The 25,216-nt window shown below is 35.1% G+C and overlaps 1 protein-coding gene across 4 annotated transcripts in view; it reads left to right on the top strand.

Moving 5' to 3' along the window:
- The window catches only part of DMXL1 (Dmx like 1), a 132,883-nt gene that overhangs the window by 78,533 nt on the left and 29,134 nt on the right, over positions 1-25,216 (top strand). For 2 of the 4 annotated variants that reach the window (XM_046665501.1, XM_046665499.1), the window contains 6 exons: positions 3,828-4,006; positions 9,215-9,348; positions 11,922-12,007; positions 13,155-13,356; positions 14,380-14,497; positions 17,783-17,845. In XM_046665501.1, coding sequence (XP_046521457.1) covers positions 3,828-4,006; positions 9,215-9,348; positions 11,922-12,007; positions 13,155-13,356; positions 14,380-14,497; positions 17,783-17,845 — 782 coding nt within the window. The remainder of the gene's footprint in view (positions 1-3,827; positions 4,007-9,214; positions 9,349-11,921; positions 12,008-13,154; positions 13,357-14,379; positions 14,498-17,782; positions 17,846-25,216) is intronic. The other 2 variants (XM_046665502.1, XM_046665500.1) reach the window with 1 other exon arrangement.

Here is a 25,216-nt window from a genome sequence, read left to right as displayed (position 1 = left end):
TGATAAAGGGAGAGTGACGATATATGTGTCATTTAACGACAGGGATATGTTCTGAGAAATGCATCATCAGACAATTTCGTGACTGTGCGAATGTCGTAGAGTGTACTTACACAACCTAGATGGTATAGCCTACTACCCACCTAGGCTATATGGTACTAATCTTAAAAGATCACTGTCAGTATATGCAGTCCAATGTTGACCAAAACATCGTTATGCAGCGCATGACTGTATACATCTTAGGAGACCGCTTAAACTGAATTTATATTGCTGAAAGCAAGAAATAGATTTGAAATCTATTTCATCTTAAACTTACATGACTTTTATCTTCACCACATCGATGTTTCTTTCAATATAAAATGTTTTAAGTCATCAGTTAAATTATTTACTTTTCTCCCCGCACTCCCTAAATTATGGAGCTAAATTTGAAGATCCAGGATGTTGGGGAGCACATTCCCTCTTTCTACTCTTCTTGTGTTCTTATGGGTGGAGTAATAATAAAATTGACACAAGACCAGATTAACAGAAGAAAAACTCAGTGTAATATCTACATATTGGAGATCGTAGAGGAATGATGCTCAGAGAGTGAACAAAGCAGGTAGTATATATATCTTTTATATAAAGAAACACTAAATTTGTGAGGAATGACAGGTCAAAGAAATTTAGGTTTGAGGTACAGAGTTAGAAATTTAAGCAGAGTTTAGGCTGAGGCAGTAAATTAGCAAACTTTGTTTATATAGGCTTCTTGACCCTGAATTTCCTCGCTCTGGTGATAAGGATGCAGGGAGAGCATCTTTCACATGGCAGATGTATTTCCTGCTTTAAGGGGGAACAGAGACAGGAGGGTCAGAATGCCGTTTTTGCTTCTCAAGTAACTTTAATTCAAAGCAATCATTGTGCTGTTGTGGGATATTTTGGGTAGTCTGCCCTGGGCCCCAACAAGGCCAATGTGCCTCCTGAAGCTTCATGACTCTGGCACACTCACGAAGCCCTGTGCATATGGGTGCCTTAGATTGAGAAAGAGAGAATGAGATAGTTTTGCCGGTTATTTTCAGGTCAGTTTTTAAAAGAAATATTTAAATCTAGGTTCACGTATTAATTTTGTTGTGTCTGATATAAAATGTTGAACTGAAAAAGTAAATGTTAACTTACTAGCCTTTCTCTTCTTATGTTTTAATTTTAATCAAAGCAATATATTTGTGTGGTAGCAAATCCAGTAGTACAGAAGAACTTAGGATAAAAAGCAAAGTTGTCTTTCTTATTCCTCTGTACCTCCCATGTCCATTCCTTAGATGTAACCTCTTATCCATTTTTTTTTCTTTTGAGTTCTTGTGGGACTTATTTCTGATTCCAAGAAAACCACTAAAGCATGTGCTTGGGGTGAGGATAGGGGTTCTTACAAGGGAAAGAAAGTATATTTGCATGCTCAGTCTACTATCTTGACTGGGAAGCCCACTTTTAAAAAGTACCTTTTGTGACTCCAAAGCAGCTAAGAAATTTATTTTTAAAATATATGTCAGTACATGGTTCTGTCTTCTTTCCCATGCCTACAATAGTTTTCCTTTACTTACTTTCTAGCCTCTTCATGCCCCTTGTAATTCATTAAGCTCTATATCCAAGTTCCTTTTCAGTTCTCCCTAATACTGATTATTTTCTTATATTACTAGTAAAGTAGCCACTTACCCCCTTACTGATGGAACAGTAGAGTCATTTTTTATCCAAGGAGTGTCAGAAGTTCTTGATATTTGATTATTAGCATTTTCAAAAGCAAAGAGTTGAGCACCCAGCAACTATAAAGTCTCTGTTGGAGTTCATAACCCAACATGATTGAAGCATAAAATTGTCTTAGATTTTGCTGCAATTTGAGGGCAAAAAAGAGGAAGCGTCTCAACATAATGACAAACTACACATCATTTCTTGTTTGCTAAGGAGGCATCACTCAGGTCCTTTTATTTATAGCATTCAGTGCTGTGCACCTGTTTGCCATTTTTCCCCCTATTGTCTTTGTTCATCAGAAGTGTTTTGATAAGTAGTTTTATACTTCTGTCATTGAGTCTGTAACTTTTTTCCCCCCAGTGTGATTAAGTTCTTATTTTTATGTCGTGCGTCTGGGTTCAGACTGTACTTCCAAATGTTTTCTTTCTTTAAAAATCCTCTTATGTTTTCCTTTAAAAACTCTACTTTTTTATGACATAGCAATCTTGGCAAAATCTATTAATTTAGCATTGTTTGTAAGTTTTATTTTTCCAGAGATCCCCTAAACTTCTCTGTCCCCCTGCCTTCTAATAATCTAAAAACAAAACAAGCAAAATAGTAATGTTAAAGTCAAATGATAAATTTATCTTAAACTATACCATTAATATTTTGAAAGGTAAAAAAACCTTTATATTCTAATTTTTTTGCTTGAGAATTTGGTAAAATCACTGTTTAAGTTTTAGAATGTATATAAATATATGCAACAGGTATATTAGGAACGTGATTGTTGATTATCAATTGCTAATAGGAACAGAGGAAAAATTATATATTTAATCTGATGGTTCCTTTTAAAGTCATTTGAAAGATTATGTAATAATTATACCACTTTTAGCGATCTAATCTGAGAATACTAATTTTATTTATCTTAATTTCCTTTTTTTTTGTAACTAAATTACTCTGTTAAACTCAGCTTGGCTGTAGCTTGATATAATGCATGAGCATGCTGTTTATGCAAGCTGAGTAGCTTCAAACAATAAAACTAAATTGTATTACAGCACAGATTTTTGCTTTCTTTGGAAGGTAAGTAAATTCCCTCTGGAACCATTGAAGGAGAACATTCGTGTGCTTGAATGTGGAGGTGTTCGCCTATCTATTAGACCATACCTGTGTCTGGGAGATCCTTGATTCTCTACTGGTGATTTGCATTTTGTGGTTTGATGGCTTTGTATAAGGATTTGTATTTGTTTAAGGATTTGTATAACTTGTTTTTCTATGCTAATACCTTCAATAGCCTAAGGTAAAATACTAAGAGAATACTAACTGTTAAGTATTTAGAAGTTAAAACAATAGTTTGCATTTTCTCCCTCTTTATTATTCCGTTGACAAGAAAATTCCTTCTCCAAGCCATTTATAAAAGTCTGGGGGCTGGCCTGGTGGCAGCGGCTCTGGGTTCCCGGGTACGGACCTATGTACCGCTTGGCAAGCCATGCTGTGGTAGGCGTCCCACACATAAAATAGAGGAAGATGGGCACAGATGTTAGCTCAGGGCCAGTCTTCCTCAGCAAAATGAGGAGGATTGGCAGCAGATGTGAGCTCAGGGCTAATCTTCCTCAAAAAAAAAAAAAAAAAGTGAATCAGTTTAATTAAGTAGTTACAGTGTTTGAATTTTTTTAGATTTTGAATGAAAAATGTAGTTTTATGTACAGATAAAATGTCAAGTGATTAGTGAGGAATCTCATAAGTAGTGGTTGCCTTTAATAACTTTAACATCCCATGATATATTTTTTTTCTGTGATATTCCTAAAAAACAAAATAGAAGGATGTAGATAATTTCTTGTCGTGGTCTTAGCTAAATTTTGGGCTCATTTGTTGGCAGATAGTATATCTTGTTACCTACACGTACAATAGGTAAGTCAACATTCAGAGAGTGAGGGACAAGTTGAATAAAAGCAGAGATTGCTATACAGGGTGATTTTTGTCTCACTTCCTCTACCTATTTTCTTACCTTACTGTCGTCATAGTTTCACTTTTTTGTGTGTACTTATTTGTTGTTAACCTAAGGTCTTATGTAAAGATAGGTGAAATCAACACAATGAAAATAGTACTTTAATAATACTTCACTTTGTTTTTAATAGTTTCTTCACTAGTGGAAGAAGGAGAGAAACAGAGCAAACGTTTTAGGCCATCAAAAATGTCTTGCAGAGAATCTGCCCCGCTGACCTCTTCCTCACCACCAGTAAGCCAGGAGTCACTGGCAGTCAAAGAGAAGTTCATCCCACCTGAGCTCAGTATCTGGGACTATTTCATAGCCAAGGTAATAAAAGTGCTATTCAGATCAATATTTATGTAGTTAAATGGAAATGAAATTGTGTAAAATAAGTGTAATTGTTGGTGTTTCAAAATATTTTCTCACTCTAGTGTAGAAAATTTTTATTTTATCAGGCTATGTTACCAAAAAATATTCTCTAAAATATTTTGGCTGTATTTCCAACCAGTTTTTAAGGCTATTGTTTGATAAATTATGATTTTTGCTTTTCTTTTGAAGTAAAGTTGATATACAGTATTGTATTAGTTTCAGGTGTGCATCATAATGATTAGATATTTATTTACATTACAAAATGATCACCCCGATAAAACTAGTAACTGTCATCATACAAAGTTAATACTATATTTCCTATGATTTTTGCATTTTCAACAAAACACAATTCTTAGTAAGTTGAAAAGATAAATTGGTTAAAACCTTAATGCTAATGTACTTGATAGTAGTTAAGGAATCAAGGCTGCCAGAAGTAAAAGTGCCATCCATACTCTCATTCCTTTTCTATACTACAGGCAGTCCTGCAATTCCGATATAGACAAGTTTCAGTTACCACTGGTTTAGTTAAATAACATCAGTCCCTCAACAACATGGTTCAAATTTAAGTTACCACAATATATTAAATGTGGGTAATAATAAAAAGTACAGATTTCCTTGCTAGCTCTTTATTCCACAAATCACTATGTAAATAGTGGATGCACCACATGATCAATGACCAGTCACAACAGTTCTTTCAAAGTTTGTTGGTGATTGGTTATTTAGTACCTGTTATTCAGTTCATACACAAGACAGAAAAGCATGTAGTTGTCTTGCCTCCTAGTCTCTGAATCCAAGTGACATTTTACAAAGTTGGATAATCACAAGAGGGAAGTGACTAACAAAGATGGAAGTGCAACAAGAAAATGAAAAGTGATAGTACTGGAAGTGAAATTCAAATCAAACGTAAAAGAAGTTATAGAAAAAATAGCTAACTTCAGGAATATTGATGTTGCTGTCGTTTGGGAGACTCTAGATGTGCAACCAGAAGAACTTTGTGAAGGCCAGATTATTAAGATAAATGAGGAAGGTGTGACAGGATGAAGATGTTCCAGAGTGAAAGTGGTAAAAAAACTTCATATTAAAGGGACTCTGGGTAGTATTTCACAACATTGAAAGCACAAAGAATAAAATCTTGAAAGCTGATACAAACTTGAAAGGAGTATGATAATTTGTAAGGATTAGAAAAGATGCTTGCTTTGTATCCTAAGTTATAGAATTAGAAGAAGGCAAGTGCTATTCAAAGTATTCTTGACAAATTTTTTACAAAGAAATAAAACACTTTTTTTTTTTTTTTTGAGAAAGATTAGCCCTGAGCTAACATCTGCCACCAATCCTCTTTTAGCTGAGGAAGACTGGCCTTGAGCTAACATCTGTGCCCATCTTCCTCTATTTTATATGTGGCATGCCTGCCACAGCATGGCTTGATAAACAGTGCATAGGTCCACACCCGGGATCCAAACCAGCGAACCCCGGGCCGCCAAAGTGGAATGTGCGAACTTAACCACTGCACCACCAGGCTGGCCCAAAAGTAAAACACTTTAATTCTCAATGTTTCTAATATTTTAATTACAGTGTACTAAATAAATATGATTTTTACTATGTTTTTAATTTCCCTATACATTTATAGCTATACATTATAGAGTTTTTAATGTTCATTTCCCTGTGAATTATAGTTTTTAGTGTTTTGACAAATATTTTTAACAGTCACAGAACATTTGTAATTTTTCCTTTGATTATTAAGATTACTTTGCCTGATTTCAGCTTGCATGGTCATTTTTACATTCCTGCATTACTGTGAAAAACGAGAACTGCCTGTATATATCTTCTGCTTCTCCTGTGATCAGCCCTCATTCTCAACTTCTGGATGTTCTCTTTACTTCCTAGTATTAATTGACACCTAACTATTTTCTGATGACACCGATCCCACAGGTCTGTTAAGCAGTGGCTTTTATTTTTCTCCTATCCTACACGCTTCAGGGTGAAGAAGGGTGTTTGTATCTCCTTGTTCCTCATTGCCTTTTGCAGTCATTCATTCATTCAACAAATTTTTATTCAGCACTTTATTTATCTGGGAATATCTTTATTTTGTCTTCATTTTTGAAGCATAGTTTTGCTGGATATAGGATTCTTGATTAGCAAGGCCATCCTTAGCTGTCTTGTTCCTTGATCTTGTTAAATTTCTAGTTGGTCTGCCCTTGCCCCAGTCTGTATCACAGCCACAGGCTAGTTGAGATGTTAGCCTTCCCTAATTGTTTGTTAATGTGATTTCTGTTGTTTTTGACAATGTCACTGGCATTTTTTTTTTTTTTTTTTTTTGAGGAAGATTAGTTCTGAGCTAACATCCACTGCCAATCCTCCTCTTTTTGCTGAGGAAGTTTGGCCATGAGCTAACATCTGTGCCCGTTTTCCTTAACTTTATACATGGGACGCCTTGCCACAGCGTGGCTTGGTAAGTGGTGTGCAGGTCCACACCCAGGATCCAAACCGGTGAACCCCGGGCCACTGAAGCTGAGTGCACAAACTTAACTGCTGCGCTGCTGGGCTGGCCCCTGGGGTAGAATTTTTATTAAACTCAGCCCCCTCTTGCCAGGCAGCAGAGTTCTTAGTCCTCACAGACTGCTTTGAGGGCCCCCATAGAACAACTGCAGCACAGAGTAGCAGGGGTGGGGCTGGGAGTAGCCCTGGCCAAAATGGCAGATTCTCACTGTTTTATCAGAGATTCTGTAAATTTTTCTTGAATAAATGCTTCTCTATGTGCTATATGCATTTGGTCAATTTCCAATGTCTTTATATGCTTGTTTTTGACAACTTTGTCTAGTTTTATTATTACTTTCTGGGGAGAGGACTTGTCAAGCTCCTCACTTAGCTGTTCCAGAAGTTCTACCCTCCTCACTCTGTTTCTTTATTGGGCTTCCTTAGACCCAAGATTTTATAACTCTTCTTTTCAAATTTCCACATCTGCTTCTCCATCCTCAGTCTTAACTGATGACCTCATCTTTTTTTTTCTTCTTTCTTTTTGCTGAGGATGATTAGCCCTGAGCTAACATCTGTGCCAGTCTTCCTCAACTTTATATGTGGGTCACTGCCTCAGCATGGCTGACGAGTTGTTTAGGTCTGCACCTCAGATCCGAACCCATGAACCCGGGCCACTGAAGCAGAGTGTGCTTAACTTAACCAATACACCCCTGGGCTGGCCCCTGACTTCATCTATAAAGTAATTAAAAAAAATAGAATGAGACAAAACTCTTTCATCATTCCATCATGAAGCTATAACTACATTTGCTTCCATCTTATTCTTTCCTTCTGTTATTATGAAGGAAGGGTCCTTCCTGTCAAAGACTCCAGTTCTCTTCTGAATCCTGTCCTTTTCTTCTGTGCTATGTCTTCAATACTCTCCTCTCTATTGGCTCCTTCCCATCAGGACAGAAATGTGCTCTATCTCCCATTCCAAATCCTGCTTTGACCCCAAAACTTTTTCCAGTTATTATTGTTCCATTTCTCTGCTTCCTATTCTCATTCAGCTTTTCAAAGCTTTATACACGCTTTCTTTCTATTACCTTAGGTCCCTTTTATACTTACCCATTGTATGACTTCTGACCCACCTACTCCACTGAAACTGCTGTTGTTGAGATTCAGGTGGCAGCCATGTTATCAAATATAACTGAAACTTCTTTAGCATCATCTTAGTTGACCTCTTAGCAATATTCAACACATGTGACCATTGCCTCCTTTTTGAAATACTTTTCTCTCATTCTCTTAATGCCAGTCTTTTCTAGTTTTTTTTTTCCCTAACCTTACTATTTATTCTTTCATAGTCTCCTTTCCTCATCCTTCCTTTTCTACCTGACCTGTGAATCTTGATCTTCTTCAAGATTTGGGTTTTTGACCTTTAGTTTTTCTAATACCTCTCACAACTGAACTCCTCCTGTTGTAGTAAATGGCATCTTCATCCTTATAGTTGATCAAGCCAAAAACTCAGAAATCGTCTTTTTTCTCTCTTTCCCCTGCTCTCCAAATTTGCCGGCAAATCTGTTAGTGCTTTCCCCAGAAAATACTGTGAATCTGTTATTTCTCTCCATCTCCATCACTAACCCCTATATCTAGACTGCCAACTCTTGCCTTAGTTACTGAGGTCTCCATTTCTACTCTGACCATTTGACTTTTCTCTCTTAAGAGAGTGGTCATAGTAATATTCTTAAAACATAAATCTCAATACCCATCCTCTACTTAAAACTCATTAGTGGCATTCCATTACACTCTTTACTATGACCTACAAATACCCTACCTGATCTGTCATCTGCCATCGTCTTCAGACTTTCTCCCAACACTTGTCCTCTTGCTTCGGTAGGCTTCAAAGTACATTTTTTTCATAACAAACTCTTTCCCGTATTAAAGCCTTTCTACATACTATTGCCTAAAATGGATTGCTTCCCTCTTGTTATATGGCTTATTCCTTCTTTTCCTTTAGGTCTCACTTAAATGCCACTTTTCAAAGAGGCCTTTCATGATCGGCTTATCTCAATTCTTGTTAATGTTCTCAATCCCAACTCTGTCTTTTTTTCTTTATAGCACAACTAAATACAATTTGTATTTATTTTCTATTATTTGCCTATTTTTTCCACTAAAATATAAGCTCTATGAGGGCAGTGACTGTGCGTATGTCTTAAAAATTCTTATATCAAGTATACTTTTTGACACATAGTGGATACTTTATAAATTTTTTTTGTTCAATGGATGAATAAATAAGGAAATTGTATAGTGATGTTGAATGCATAGAATGTCAAAAAAGAAACAGCCAGGGGCTGGCCCTGTGGCCGAGTGGTTAGGTTTGTGTGCTCCACTGCACGCGGCCCAGTGTTTCGTTGGCTCAAATCCTGGGTGCGGACATGGCACTGCTCATCAAGCCATGCTGAGGCAGCGTCCCACATGCCATAACCAGAAGGACCCACAATGAAGAATGTACAGCTGTCTACTGGGGGGCTTTGGGGAGAAAAAGGAAAAAAATAAAAATCTTTAAAAAAAGAAAAAAAAGAAACAGCCAAATACTGGTTATTTTCCTATAATGAAATATCCAAAAATAGGATAAATTGCTAATATTAGACTATGTAATAGAATGTGTTAAAGCAGATAGTTGAATGATAAAATATGTAACTTTTTTTATTTTAGCCTTTTCTACCCCCTTCCCAAAGTAGAGCGGAATATGATTCAGAGGAAAGTCTGGAAAGCGATGAGGAGGATGATGATGATGTTTTAGCTTCAGATTTCCATCTTCAAGAGCATTCTAATTCAAATTCATATAGGTATGGAATATTTAAGTTTCTTTAAAAAATTCATCATGGCTTATATACTTAATTTTTGAAAATAATACATGTGAAATCAATAGCTTGGTGAATTATAACATATTATACCTCAGATTTCTTTAGTTGAAATTGTTAAGTTCCTTTCCTTAACAATAATTCCACAGTTAATTTTTGATTATCCATGAATGGACAATCTATACTTTTTATCAGTCCCCAGAGATCTTGCTATTAGATTATTCTTTGCCCTTTGCTCTCTGAGATAAATAAACCCCACTGTTTTAGCCAAGAAAACCTAATGTCTTTTCAGTAGAACACTAGTACAATCAGCCTGCATCTACGGATTCAGCCAACTGCAGATCGTGTACTATGTTTAGTGGGAACCAGTCCTCCACAGATTCAGAGGGACGACTGTCCTCTGTCAATGATTACTGCCTTAAAAATGCCTTGCACATATTATACAAATTATAAACGTTCAAAATGCTTACGTTCAGCTCCAGTGCTGCATTATCCTTACATGCATGAGTGATAGTAAATTATCTTATTTCTGTTCATATGTTTACATCTGCAAGGTATGTATATTTTATTAAGACATAGTATGTTAATAGTGTGATAGAAAAATATAAATTTTTCCAAAAGAAACAAGTAATATATTAAGGGAAAATGAAATACTCCTTTATTGAAAGGAAATATTATTATGAGATTTTTTGCTTACTAGTGTACTAGGTTTTTTTCCCCTCTTGACCTAATTTTGTATTTTAAATATATACATGGCTCAAAAAAACTGTGTAACTCAACAACAGAAAAACCCAAATAACCCAATTAGAAAATGGACAAATGACTTGAAAAGACCTATTTCCAAAGAAGATGTACAACTGGCCAATAAGCACATGAAAAAATGCTCACTATGACTAATTATTAGAGAAATGCAAATCAAAACTACAATGAGAGGGGCTGGCCCCATGGCTGAGTGGTTAAGTTCAAGCTCTCTGCTGCTGCGGCCCATGGTTTTCCTGGTTCGGATCCTTGGTTTGGACAGGGCACCACTCATCAAACCATGCTGAGGTGGCATCCTACGTAGCAGAATCAGAGGCACTCACAACTAGAATATGTAGCTGCGTACTGGGGGGTTTTGGGGAGAAGAAGAAGAAGAAAAAAAAAAAAATAGGAACAGATGTTAGTTCAGGTGCCAATCTTAAAAAAAGCCAAAAACACCACGATGAGAGATCACCTCACACCCATTAGGATGGCTACTATCAAAAAAACAGAAAATAAGAGTGTTGGGAAGAATGTAGAGAAACTGGAACCCTTGTTCACTGTTGGTGGGAATGTAAAATGGTGCAGCCGCTATGGAAAACAGTATGGAAGTTCCTCAAAAATTAAAAATAAAATTACCATATGACCCAGCAATTTCACTTCTGGGTATTTACCAAAAAGGATTGAAAGCAGGGTCTTGAACAGGTATTTGTACACCCACATTCATAACAGCATTGTTCATAATAGCCACGGGGTAAAAGCAACCCAAGTGGCAGTCGACAGATGAATGCATAAACAAAATGTGGCCTGTACATGCAATGGAATATTATTCAACCTTAAAGAAAAGGATGGAAATTCTAACACATGCTACAACATGGATGAACCTTGAGGATGTTATGCTAAGTAAAATAAACCAGTCACAAAAAGACGTATAGTTCCACTTGTATGAGATGCCTAGAGTAGTCAGATTCGTAGAGACAGGAAGTAGAATGGTAGTTGCCAGGGGCTAGGAGAAGGGGTAAATGAGGAGTTATTACCTAATGGATATAGTTTCAGGTTTGCAAGATGAAAAGAATTCTGGAAATAGATGGTGGTAATGGTTGCACAACAATGTGAATATACTTAAGGCCACTCAACTGTATACTTAAAAATAGTTAAGATGGTAAACTTTATGCTGCATGTATTTTACCCCAATTTAACGTAATAAAAAGCCACTAATAAGTGTGTTTCACTTGAAATAGAGAAGCTGAAGTATCTTTTTTTAATTTAAAAAAAAGCAAAACTGTGTAAAAATGTGAAATCAGAAATCTCACATTTCCCTCTTCCACCCAATTCCTCCTCTACATCCTCTACAGACGCTCGTTTTTATTAGTTTCTGGTTTATCCTTCTGTTTGCAAAAATAAGTGTGGTGTGCATGCATGTGTGCAAAATCTTATTTCCCCCGCTTTCTTACACAGAAGGTAGCATACTATGTATAATGTTTTATAACTTGCTTTTTCTTTATTAATACATACTGGAGTTCACTCCATATTGACGCTTAGAGATCCTTCAGTATTTTTGGTGGCTATCCTGATATTCCCTGGTTCAAAACTAGTCTGTTCAACCAGTACTCTGCTGGTGGATAATTTGGTTGTTTCTGTTCTTTTGCTATTATAGATAATGCTGACATGAGTAACTGCATGCATATATTGTTTTGTTTTTGTGGAGGTATATCTTCAAGGTAGATTCCTAGCAGTGGAATTGTTGGGTCAAAGAGTGGTGTACTCTTCTAAATCCCTAAGTAAATTTTTAACAGATCTACTGTTTACTTTATTTTTAGTTGGTCATTGATGCGCTTGGCAATGGTGCAATTGGTGCTCAACAATTTGAAGACTTTCTATCCCTTTGCAGGTCATGATCTTGCAGGTAATAAATATCTTAACATGAACTAATATTGCCATTGCTTTTAATTTACTATTTTCTATTTTTTTCAAATAGGAGAGAAAAAGTTTAATAACTTCCTATTGTAGAAGATAGGTTTCTTTTAACCAAATCAACCATGTGTAAATGTGTCAGTCATCTTGTTAGGTGCTCTTAGAAGGACAACATCCAAGAAAGCAGGGGATCTGAACGTGATGTGATTGACTGTACTGAGACTGTATTAATAGCTCTAGCCAAGGTGTTGGGGAATTTAATAGTGGTAGGCACACAGAAAAGTAAGCAAACACAAAAACTTTATGATTATTAACTCCAAGGAAGAAAAACTTTGTATAAGAAATAAAGGGACATGATAGTATGCCAAGTGGTTCAGCTGTGATCTGTATTTACATACAGATAACAAGGTAAACACCAAAATACCCATTTAACCAAAAGTTAGTATGTGACTGTATTAGAATGATGGAGAGAGGAGTTTATTCCCATATTCCTTAGTGGTAAAACAGTAGGTCATTTCTAAAGTTAAAAAATCAAGTAGTCACAGTACAAGCAGAGGTAAATAACAGGAATAGCTAAAAGTTGAAAGTGGGATCCAGGACTCAGGAGCGTGGAAAGTGCCAAGTTTCATGGTATTATTTAACTGTTTTTTTCTTAACTTTTGTGTATGATTATCATTTCCTAAACAAATCTTAGTTACATGCCATACAGAAATTGGGCTGATGCAAAGGTTTAAAGCAATTAATTTTCCTCCCAGATACGTTTTCATAATATTTAGCTACAGTTTTTTCATGTAAAATTAAAGTCAAAAGCCATAATTGGTATAGCGGTAGTTTAAATCAGAAGTCACAAATGTTATTCCAAGTTCTAGTAGTATAGCTGTGATGTAGTTTTGACTTAGATTGCCCTTTGACTTAGTTTGCCCTTTTTCTGTGTTGTCCTAGGCCACCTAATTATGCTGAGATGCTGTACATATGTATGAAGTCCTGTTTTTAAACCTTTGCATTTCTAGGCCCACCTCTCTTCCACATCTTCTCTGCCAAAAATGTGTGTTACTATCTTATTTCAGTCATTCTTCCAATTAAATATAGCATTTTACTGTAGAAGGTACATGTGGGTCAATTTTATTTTCTCTTTTTAGAGCTTCCAGTTAGTTCGCCACTTTGTCATGCAGTTCTAAAAACTCTTCAATGTTGGGAACAAGTTCTTCTCCGACGACTTGAAATCCATGGTGGGCCACCTCAAAACTATATCGCAAGTCATACCTCTGAAGAGAGTTTGTCTGCAGGTCCTGCAATTCTCCGCCACAAAGCTTTGCTGGAACCTACAAACACTCCTTTCAAGTAGGTTTTCCTATGGATACTGTTTTCAAGTCTAAGTTTTATTAAATCAGAATGTTGTCAGGTAGTATTTAAAGAAAAAATATTTAATCCTTCTAAGTTTAATTTGCTGTTCTGGACTCATATCTGTGTCTTTGTGTGATGCAAATTGTAGTCCAGAGGTTAAGCAAACATTTCCATATAGTAAATATTTAAGGCTTTGCAGGCTCTACAGTCCTTGTCACAAGTCTTCAACCCTGCCATTGTCGAGTGAAAGACCCATAGACAATAAGTAAATGAATGGGCCTGGCTGTGATCCAATAAACCTTAGTTTTGAAAATGAAAGGTAGGCTGGATTTGACCCGTGGGACATAGTTTACTGATGCCCACTCTGGAGCAGTGCTATTCAAAACAGCCTGTGAGCAAACTGTTCTACTGTCCGTGAGGAAATAGTGTTTGCCTCAAAAGGTAAATCAATGCAGTGCCTGCTTCATCAAGAAAGTCTTGCTACAAAAAATGTTAACTGAGTGTACTTAATGGCTTAGTGACATAGTTGATTTACATTCTTTCACAAGTTCTTATCTCATTGCAAGTCGATAGCAGAGTTCATAGACTGGTATGTGTTTGCAGACAACACTTTGAGTAGCTCTGCTTTTATATGTCTTCTAAGCGTACCCATTTTGTTAGATCTTACATTCTTAGGCTAGGGGTCAGCAAACTGTATCCCATGGGGCCAAATCCACCCCTCCTCTTGCATTGCAAATAAAATGTTATTGGATCATGGCCACACCCTTTCATTTGCATATTACCTATGGCTGCTTTGAGTGGCAGAATTGAGTAGTTGTACAAGAGACTACCATATAGCCCACAAAGCCTAAAATATTTACTCTCTGGTCCTTTAAGGGAAAATTTGGTGATTGCTGCCCTGAGATGATATGGTCTGATTCTAGTTAATTTTTGTTATAAACATTCATTTAGCACCAAGGAAATGTGGTCAAGTTAATCAGAAATTTCTGAAGTGTATAATTAAATACACTATCTCTGTAGATCCAAACACCATCTGGCACTGTCTGTGAAGAGACTTTGGCAGTACTTGGTGAAGCAGGAAGAAATTCAGGAAACTTTTATCAGAAATATATTCACAAAGAAAAGATGTCTAAATGAGGTCTGTATAAGTTAAAACCTGTTTTACTGTTTTATTATTGAAATCTTTTGTATTATGCAACCATAAAGCATAAGCTTCATTTTGTAGACTTTAAAAACTCATTTTATATTATAAACATATTATGCAGTTAATGCGTAGAAAAATGATTGAAAAGAAGAGAGAGGATCAGTATTTTCCTGAATCAGTTTAATTTAAAGTGACTAATTCAGATGTATTTGGGACTCCCCCCCTCAAAATATATTACTTGAATTAAGATTGTGTATCTTGTTTCCTATGTTTTAAGTTGTCCTGATCACTGATTTAAGAGACAAAGTAGAAATTTCCCATGATTTTCATGTGATAGTTAAAAGTTTATCTTAGCAGCTTAATCGAAACTAGGGTTGTATACTGAAAACATTTCAAATATGTACATTCTCTTTTTATTCTATTGATTATGCTTCTTAATGAAATTTTGCAAACTCACTTTAAATTATACTGTAACTACTTGATTTTACCTTGATATTATCATCATAATGATTATATTTCTCATTTAGTTCAATGCTATTAAAAAGTTGCAGTTTGATGATATGGGAACTTTAACCTGAGTGTAAATTAACGTAATGCTTCCTCCTTTGAGACAGTTTTACTATTAAAAAATATCAGGTAAACTGAACTGTAGACTTAGTGATATAGTTAATTCCTTCTCTGTTCATGGACTGGTAACACAGAGTTCCAGACTGGCAGCTGTTCTGTAGATCACATTTTGAGAAGCACTGCTCTAGTCTGAAAGCACACTTTGTACAGTTTTTGAAGTGAGAGGAAAAAAGGAAGATATTTCAGTTGGAGAAATAAGGAAATAGAATGGCTTCTTAATAGACAAGTTAGCAGAAAAACAAGGTGACATCTAACCTTATTGAAAAAAAGGAAAATTGCATGTATCTCTTTGTCTCTCAGTTTAAGCACTGATTTGTAAGAGGCAACTGCATGCACTGTTACTTACTATTTGCCTGATTATGTAAATATATTTGGATTAGCCAAGCCAGGAAACGAAATGTATAGTATTCTTGCTAACTTAGGAGACTTTTGACATATGTACCTTAGTATGACTTTGAAATCTAGGCAAACAATAAATACAGTACAAATAAATATATTTCTATGTAACCTTATATAAGATATATCTTAAATATTTAGTATATGAATTACCATTAAAGTAATTCAAGAAAATTTTTAGATACATAAAATTAAAAATGAATGTGCTAGATCAGAGTGTCAGACTAACTAGGTTATGCTTACTGGAGAGAGAATGTTTCTTATCTTAAATATATCTTTCTCTAAAATAATTTATTACAAGTTAAAGCATTCTGTTAATAGTGTATAAAGCACTGCTGCATTGTTCTGTACAAAAAGCATGTTTACTGTGCTTGTTACTTCTTTGGTTTCCCTGATGTATCTTGTAATATGAGTATGCAAATTTGGCATAATTATTTCAAATACGGAATCATTTTTTTTTTAAAAAACGTTGCCAAAATTGATTAGTATAGGTGTAAAAATAAAAACGTTCCTCTACTGCTGATATATTTAGTGTATTTGGGAAATAAAATAGTTCTCAAAACAAACAAAACAAAAACTATTGTACCACTAGATTGTCTAGTTGAATCAGGGAATAGAATCATTCATGGAATAGAGTATCATAACCAAGCCAGAATACTTAAGGAAGGGTAGCAGTTAAGTGAGTGCAACACCACCTTTTAAATTCCTCTGTTATTTTATTCTTAGATTTCTTAAGAATTTCATGATATCTTAATAAAATTTTAGTTATTTTTGTATTGTAATTATTTATCAAAAGCATGAATATGAATGTTGGACTAACAGCTTTATAACTACCAGTAAGCTAAATATTTTCTCTGAATTTTAGTTTTTTTATCTGCAAAATGAGTATAGTACCCCTTGTTTTGTAGTATTTTGACTAGCAGATTTAACTTATTTAAAACCTGGCATGATTAATGGTAGTTGTTAGAAATTAATTGTTACTCCTTTGCTATTTTATTCTTGATGGTGATACTCTTAAAGACAGTGACAGTTTGATAAAGGGAATATGAAAAGAAAAATTTTATTTGGTAGAACATAGATTGGGTGGAATTAAACAGAATATTGACTTTATAGAGTTGATATAAAATTATTTAATCTTTACTGGAAAGTTGACTAGCCTATTTTTTCTATTAACAAGATTATCTTCCATCTCTTTTTTTGATAAAATGATTATCTTTAGTCAAAAAATTTTTCATTTTGATAAAATTTTCATTTTATCAAAAAATGTTTTGATTAAAATGATGATTATCTTGAGTCCAAGTCACTGTGACTTTTCAGATGGTTAGGAAGTAGATACATGATAGGCCCCATATTTTGGATGGGAGATGATGCAGAGTGTTTTGAGAGTGCTGCTGTTTTTTATTCCTTTATGTTTCTTGAAAATGAAAGTTTTTTCATCTGACATTAAAATCCTGACGTGGGCTCAGATCCTTTCCTTTCCTATATAATGTAGTTTCCTGGGTACATGCATTTTTAAAATAGAAGGTCTTCCCTATTCGTACTTATTTGGAACTTATGTACAGATAGATGCAAATGGACTGTATCTGAACCATTCCCAACAGAAAACTGCTTGACAGCTGTCATCTTTGTCCCCAACTCCTTTTTCTGTTTTCTTTCATTTTCTGAGAAGAACTACAAGTCTTAAACCAACTCTTTCTTTAGCAAGTGCTAATATCCCCTTTTAAAAAGGATGTGCCCCTCTAAGCGGTTTATTGACTGTTTCTGGCTAAATCCATAGAAGCAGAGAATAAGAAACCTAGAAACCACAATTTTCTAATCAGGAGGTTTTCCTGAGGAGTGAGATATCAAAATGAAGACAAGACATTGTAGGATGTAAGAGAACAATTTGACTTTAATTTTCAGTTGATAGTACTCTGGCGCCAGTAGCTTTGACATTTGTAATATCAAGTACTTTGGATTCGATCTTGCTTTAAAATGTCAACATTTCAAAATAAATGAGTCAAAATTTCTTAGGAGGTAGAATGCAGTTTATAGTGGTGGTTAATGAGTTCTGAGAGATTAGATTTTCCTCAGTCCCTAACTGTGTACCCCTACACGTGCTTCTTTTAAGATGTATGATTAAAAAATAATAATTCAATCCAGTGTTGTTTTCTAGTAAATTTGGTAAAAAATATAGTTTAAAAAAATATCCCCAGTATTTTGCTTGTTACATCTCGTCTTTACTCTTTGTTATGTGGTTATTCTTTCTTGATGAAGTCATTAGAGGACAACTGTGAAACCATCAAAAATTCTATGATGGAGGAGCCAAACATCAATAAGGTACAAAATACCATTCAACTGAAATTAGAAATTGCATTCTTTAACAAGAAAAAGTGTATTTTAGTTTTCGACTGGACTTTGTTTTCAATCCAGTTAAATTACTGTTCCCTCAAATTATTCTTCTTTTATTTTAGCAAGTTAAATGTTGCAATCATAAAGATTGTTTCTGTTTTGTTAATAAGAGAATGCAATTTTAAAGGGAGTTGAATGTATCCTGTTTTGGCTACAAATTTTTCTGAGTAAATACAACTCAAGTTCTTAATAAAGTGTAATTATGATAGCCATTATAGAAGTATAGTAGTATTGTTCTGTTTTTGCAAGTATCACTTTTGAAGTTAAATATCTCTCCTATGATAGTAATTCCTTAAAATATATCAAATATTATTATATAGCATTTATCTTACTGGTAGGAATAGCATATATCACATTGTTTTGTGTGTGCTAAGTACTCATAGTACTTGAGAACAAGCTCACAAAGGATGAGAATTTGTTCAATCATGAAATAATTTATAAATGTATGATCACACATTAATATATGACTTTTATTAGGTTGATATTTAACTCATATGTTTCATATTCTGATTTTAAGACAATCTCAACAGAGTAATTTTTAGGGGAAAAATTTCTCAAAAGATTTTTTTTTAAGGCTATTAATTCCCACATCTTATTCTTTCCCAAGGGAATCTTTTGGTAAAATAGGAGAAATAATTATACGCAATTAATAAAAAAGACTGATTTGATGTCAACTGTATATTATAACTAAAATTTTGGCAAAATAAGTGTATGCGATCCATACTTAACTTTGGAAATTTCTAATAGCCTTTGGGAGTTTTGAGAGAATATAATTCAAACTTTTAATAGTTAACAATATTCTTTGCCTGAATAATCATTAATTACTGCAGTCTGTAGATTATCATGAATTTTTATCCAAAGATTTTTCTTTTGACACTATTTATAAAATGTTAGTAATCAGAATGTTGTATTTCTCTAGTCATCACACTACATCAAAGGCAGTCATTCTGTTTGGTTAACATCATAGCCATTTTTTGGCCAGAATTTTTCAAGCCATATGCTACAATTTTATTTTAAACAGCTTTATTAGATATATTTGACTTAAAATAACTGCACATATTTATTAAAGTGTAGAGTTTGATCAATTTCGGCATATGTATACGCTGGTGAAGCCATCACTATGGTAAAGATAATGAATATATCCATAACCCCAAAAACTTTAATCCCTCCCTTGCTCCTCTCCTCCCGCCTCTGCCCTCTTCCTCTCCAGGCAACTGCCAATCTGCTTCCTGATATTATAGTTTGCATTTTCTGGAATTTTATGTAAATGGAATCATATAATATGTCTTTTTTTTCCTGTGTCCTTTCTCTTATCGTAATTATTTTGAGATTCCTTTGTATTTTGTATTCCAGTAGTTTATTTCTTTTTATTGCTGAGGCATATTTATTGTATGGCTATACCACAATCTCTTTATCCATTTACCTGTTAATGAACCCTTAAGCTGTTTCCATTTTGGGCCTATTTCAATTAAGACTGCTTAGAGTATTCATATGCAGATCTCTTTGTATGGGCATATGCTTTCATTTCTCTTGTGTAAATGCCTGGGAGTAGAATGGGTGGATCATATTGTAGGTGTATGGTTAACTTTTTAAGAAACTATTCAAGTATTTTCCAAGGTGGTAGTACCACTTTACATTCTCAGCAGCAGTGTATGAAATCCCACTTGCTTCACATTCTCACCAGAACTTAGTATGGTATGGTCAGCCTTTTTATTTTGCCATTCTAGTAGGTGGTAGTACTAGTTCATTGTGGTTTTAATTTGCGTGAAGCATCGTATCGTCGGCTCATTTTCCATTTGTGTAACTTTTTGGTTCAAGTGTCTTTTCAAATGTTGTGTCTATTTTTTATTGGGATGTATGTTTTTTTAAATTTAGTTTTAACAGTTCTTTATATATTCTGAATAGAAGTCCTTTATCAGATATGTGATTTGCAAATAGTTTCTCCTAGTCTATTGCTTATCATAAGTTTCATTCTCTTTACAATTTCTCTTAAACTGCAGAAGTTCTCAATTGATACATTGGACCTCATCAAAATTACTTCTGCGTATGGATTTTCTTTTTGGTGTCATAGCTAAGAAATCTTTGCCTAACCTAAAGTCACAAAAATTTTCTTCTGCTTTGCTCTAGATGTTTTGTAGTTTTAGTTTTACAATTAGGTCTATGACCCATTTTGAGTTAATTTTTTTATGTGATGCAAAGTGTGGATAACAGTTACTTTTTTTTTAATCTGTGTATCAATTGTTCCAGCACTCTTTGTTAGAAAGATTCTTTCCTCCACTGAATTGCGTTTTCCTCCTTTTAAAAAATCAATTGACATATATGTGTGGGTTTATTTCTATTTGTTTATCTTTAATAATGATCTTTAATAATGCTAATACCTCGCTGTCTTATTGCATTGACCAGAACTTCAGTCCAGTATTGAATAGAAATGGTGGAAGCAGATATTTTTATCTTGTAGTCCTGATCTTGGGGAAAGCCTTCAGTCTTTTGTCATTGAGAATGATGTTATCTGGGGCCAGCCCCGTGGCCCAGTGGTTAAGTTTGCGCACTCTGCTTCGGTGGCCCAGGGTTTCACGAGTTCGAATCCTGGGTGTGAACATGGCACCGCTCATCAAGCTATGCTGAGGCAGCATCCCATATGCCACAACTAGAAGGACCCACAACTAAAAATACACACTATGTACTGGGGTGACTTGGGAGAAAAAGGAGAAATAAAATCTTAAAAAAAAAAAGAATGATGTTATCTATAAGGATGTTGTAGATGCCCTTTATAAGACTGAGGAAGTTTCTTTCTGTTCCTAGCTTGTTGAGAGTTTTTAATCAGGAATGAATGTTGGATTTTGTCAAATGCTTTCTGTTGCTACTATTGAGATGATTGTATGGTTTTTCTTTTTTTTTAGTCTGTTAAAATGGCTAAAAAGGTTAATGAATTTGTTTGATGTTAAACCAACCTTGCCATTCCCAGGTTAAGCCTCATTTTGTCATGATGTGTTATCTTTTTTATACATTGTCAGGTTTGATTTGTTAAGAATTTTTGCATATGTTCATGAGGGATATTGGTTTGCAGTTTTCTTATAATGTTTTTGGGGTTTTGTTTTGTTTTTTGGGGTTTAAAAAAAATTTTCTTTTAAACTAATGCTGGCCTCATAGAATGAGTTGGGAAGTGTTCACTCTTTAATTTTTTGGAAGAATTTGTGTAGAATTACTATTCTTTCTTCCTTAAGAGTTTGGTAGAATTCACTAGAGAAACTATCTGAGTCTGGAGTTTTTTATTTACAAATTCAATTTATTTAACAGATAATAGAATGAATTCAGGTTATCTTATTTCTTCTTGAGTGAGCTTTGGTAGTCTATGTCTTTCAGGATTTCAGTTGTCATATTTATTGGTGTAAAGTTATTCATAATATTCCCTTATCCTTTTAATACACAATAGAATCTATGGTGATGTCACCTCTCATTCCTCTGTTATAATTGTGAAAACAAAATTATTTTTCTTCTCTGATATTTATATTCCCCAATATTTTGGGTATTGGTGTCATTTTATATTCACTTGATTGCCTCCCATTTCTTTCCAGTATGCCCTTGATATTCTTTAGATCTTGTCTTACTTCACATTTGTTTTATTATGTCATTAGAGTAGTGCTGAATTACTCCAAGTACACAGCTTTACCTTGTAGAAGGTAGTAGTAACTGAAAATCAATAAAGAGACCTAGAGTCTCAGTTCAGCTTTTCTGTAGATCTGTTGTGTGACCTTGAGCTCGTTCCACCCCTGAAGCCTCATTTACTAACCTGTAAAAGTAGAGTTGATAGTTTAAATGGGCTGCTGCTTCTAATTGAAATAATAATAGAGTCCTGGAGTTAGTCCATTAGAACTATTTTCTTCTCCAGTTCCTAAAGGAAGCTCTGTGAAACCCAACCACTATTTAGATCAGTTTCTGCGTAAATTTTTTTTTAATTGGGGTAAAACATACGTATAAAATTTACCATTTTAAGCATTTTAAGGGTACAGTGCAGTAATGTTAAGTACATTCCCGTTGTTGTGCAACTATCACTACCATCATCTCCAAAACTACTTCATCTCACCAAACTGAAACTGTACCCATTAAACAGTAGCTCTCCATTTCCCCTACCTTCCCTAGCTCCAGCCAACTACCATTCTACTTCTTGTCTCTATGAAATTTACTATCCTAGGTACCTGTATAAGTGGAATCATACAATATTTGTCCTTTTGTGACTGGCTTATTTCACTTAGCATAACGTCTTGAAGGTTCATCCATGTTGTAACATTTATCAGAATTTCCTTCCTTTTTAAGGTTAAATAATATTCCATCATGTATATGTAACACATTTTGTTTATCCATTCATCTGTCAATGGGCACTTGAGATGTTTCCATCTTTTGGGTGTTGTGAATAATGCCACTATGAACATTGGTATACAAATATCTGTTCAGGTCTCTAATTTCAGTTCTTTTGGACATATACTCAGAAGTTGAGTTGCTTCATCATGTGGTAATTCTATGTTTAGTTTTTTGATCTGCATGATCTCTTAAAATCTCTTTTGGCACTGATAGTTGGATTCTTTTTTCCTTGTATATCCAGCCCAATCAAATTTTATAAACCATGACTTGAAACCTTACATTATAAAGACCTTTTTTTTTTTAAGATTAGCACCTGAGCTAACAACTGTTGCCAATCTTTTTTCTTTTTTTTTTTTTGCTTTTTCTCCCAAAATTCCCCCAGTACGTAGCTGTATATTTTAGTTGTGGGTCCTTCTAGTTGTGGCATGTGGGATGCCACCTCAACATAGCCTGATGAGCGGTGCCATGTCCGTGCCTGGCATCTGAACCAGTGAAACCCTGGGCCTTCGAAGAGGAGTGCACAAACTTAACCACTTGGCCACGGGGGCTGGCCCCATAAAAAGAACTTTAAGACCATATTCATTGTGTTTGTTGTTTTTTTTTTGAGGAAGATTAGCCCTGAGCTAACATCTGCCACCAATCCTCCTCTTTTTGCTGAGGAAGCCTGGCCCTCAGCTAACATCTGTGTGCATCTTCCTCTGTTTTATGTGGGACACCTGCCACAGGATGGCTTTCGTGTTCATAGCACATGCAAGTTCTATATCTATTTTTAGCTGAGCATATCACATCCCCACTTCTTTCCTTTCCCTGCTTGAATTTCTTGGTCCGTCTTTATGACCAGTCCCTTGCAAACATCCTCAACCCTTTTGCACTGTTCTCTACACTGTACTTGCCTTGAAAATTCCCAGACCTGTTTAAACCCAACTCTCTGTCTACTCTGTGTCTGCACCTGGTTAGCTGAATATGGATGAAGAAAAAGCACAAACCCTTGGGGACTTGCCTTACTTAAAATTTACAGCCATGAAACCCAAATTACACTACCCTGCAATCATAAAAAATTATAGTAAATTTGTTTTTTCATTCTCTTTTCCATTCTCTCCACTTTTTCCCTCTTTCCTCAAACTTCCAATATTTCTTTACTACTTCTCACAGATGACCTTGTTTTGCTGTCAAAGTAAGTGCAGTCAATAGAGATCTAGCCTGATCTTCCCAACACCAAATCTAAATTCTGCTCTATATGCAGATGTTTTGTTCTGCCTTCTCTAATAGTAGATGAACTGTCGCTCTTTTATCCAAGGCCAAATCTTCTCCTCATGCACTGATCGTACCTGCTCTCAGCTACCCAAGGACTTTGTCTCAGTAGTTATCCCTCTTCCCTCCTCCATAATAAATTGTTACCTCTCTCTTATTCCCTTCAACATAAGCAAATATATTTTATTGCTTCCTTTCAAATGAAAACAAAAGAAATCTATCTTTGAATCTATCTACCACCCCATTTATCTAATCCCCTGTCTAGGAAGATTTGTTTATATTGTTGCTATAAAGTCATTCAAGAAGACTTAAAGAGTAATGTTGCAAACAGCATATAGGAACCACCTACTTTAAGAAATAAAACATTATCTACTCAGTTGAATGCTTCTGAATCTTCACCAATGGACTTTCTTACATATTTGTTAGATATCACGTCTCTCTAATCTAGTTAGGTATTATCTTCAGCCCACTCCACTGGGATTGTCCTAGTTAGGGTCACCATTGACTTCCAGTCTGCTAAATTCAGTAGTCAGTTCTCTGTCTTCTCCTAATTCAATTTTTCAGTATCCTTTGATACTGTTTACCCGAGACACCTTCTTGAAACTCTTGCTTCACTTGGTTTCCAGGACATCATCTTTTATGATTAAGTATTCATAGTCAGAGAATGTCTCCTGTTCTGTCAGTTTATTCACTATCAGTATTTCTCTTTCCCGAAGATACTTCCCACTCTTGAATTGGCTTTTCTTTTTCCCATCCTTGAAATATTGGCTGCCCCAGGACTTATGTCTCTAACCTTTTCTCTTTGCTATCTTTACCTTCTCTTTGGGTTATCTCATGGCTTTATGTTATCCATACGCTTATCACTTATTAAGACACAGAATTTTCTGTCTTCCTCTAATCCCAACCAAAACTCACTCTTTCCTTTACTTTTATCTCAGTAAATGGTACCGTCACTCGCCCAGTTATCAGGTCTGAAAACTAGGAGTCATCCTTGCTTCCTCTCTTTTACTCCTACTGTAGTTTTAGTCCATTAACAAAATTATCCTAATTTCAACCACTTATCACTACCACCATTCCTATTATCCTAACCAAATCTACCATTACTTCCCACTTCAGCTGCTGTAGTAGCCTCTTAGTTGGTTTCCTGGCAGCCGTTCTCACACCCTTTATGTTTTACCTCACAACATCCAGAATTATGAAAACACTCCACTGCTTCCTAGCCTTAAAATAAAATCTGAACTCTTTATTACAGTTTTTAAGGCCCTGTGCAAGCTGAACCTGCCTACTTCTCTATTCTTATCTCGTTATGACATGTAATTGTTCTTAAAATTAAATATGCATAAGCTATTGAAGTGCTAAACACCATTCCTCCACCCCACGCATGACTCTCATGCAGGTCATCTTGGGACCACACTACCATCATGCACTGCATGAAGACATTTTCTTCAATGATGGACCACATAGACAGTGGTGGTCCCATAAGATTAGTACCATATTTCCTAGGTGTGTAATAGGCTATACCATGTAGGTTTGTGTAAGTACACTCTGTGATGTTCACACAATGACAAAATCGCCTTAAGGATGCGTTTCTCAGAATATGTCCCCATTGTTAACGATACATGACTGTATTAAGAAACAGTAATAATAATAAGAGGTAATGAGAGGATAGGAGTGTATTGCCACATTGAA

This window comes from Equus quagga, chromosome 7 (genome assembly GCF_021613505.1).
Source record: "Equus quagga isolate Etosha38 chromosome 7, UCLA_HA_Equagga_1.0, whole genome shotgun sequence".
In the NCBI taxonomy this organism is placed as follows: domain Eukaryota; kingdom Metazoa; phylum Chordata; class Mammalia; order Perissodactyla; family Equidae; genus Equus; species Equus quagga.
The sequence above is the reverse complement of the archived record's forward strand: the minus strand, read 5'-3'. Positions and strand labels throughout refer to the sequence as shown.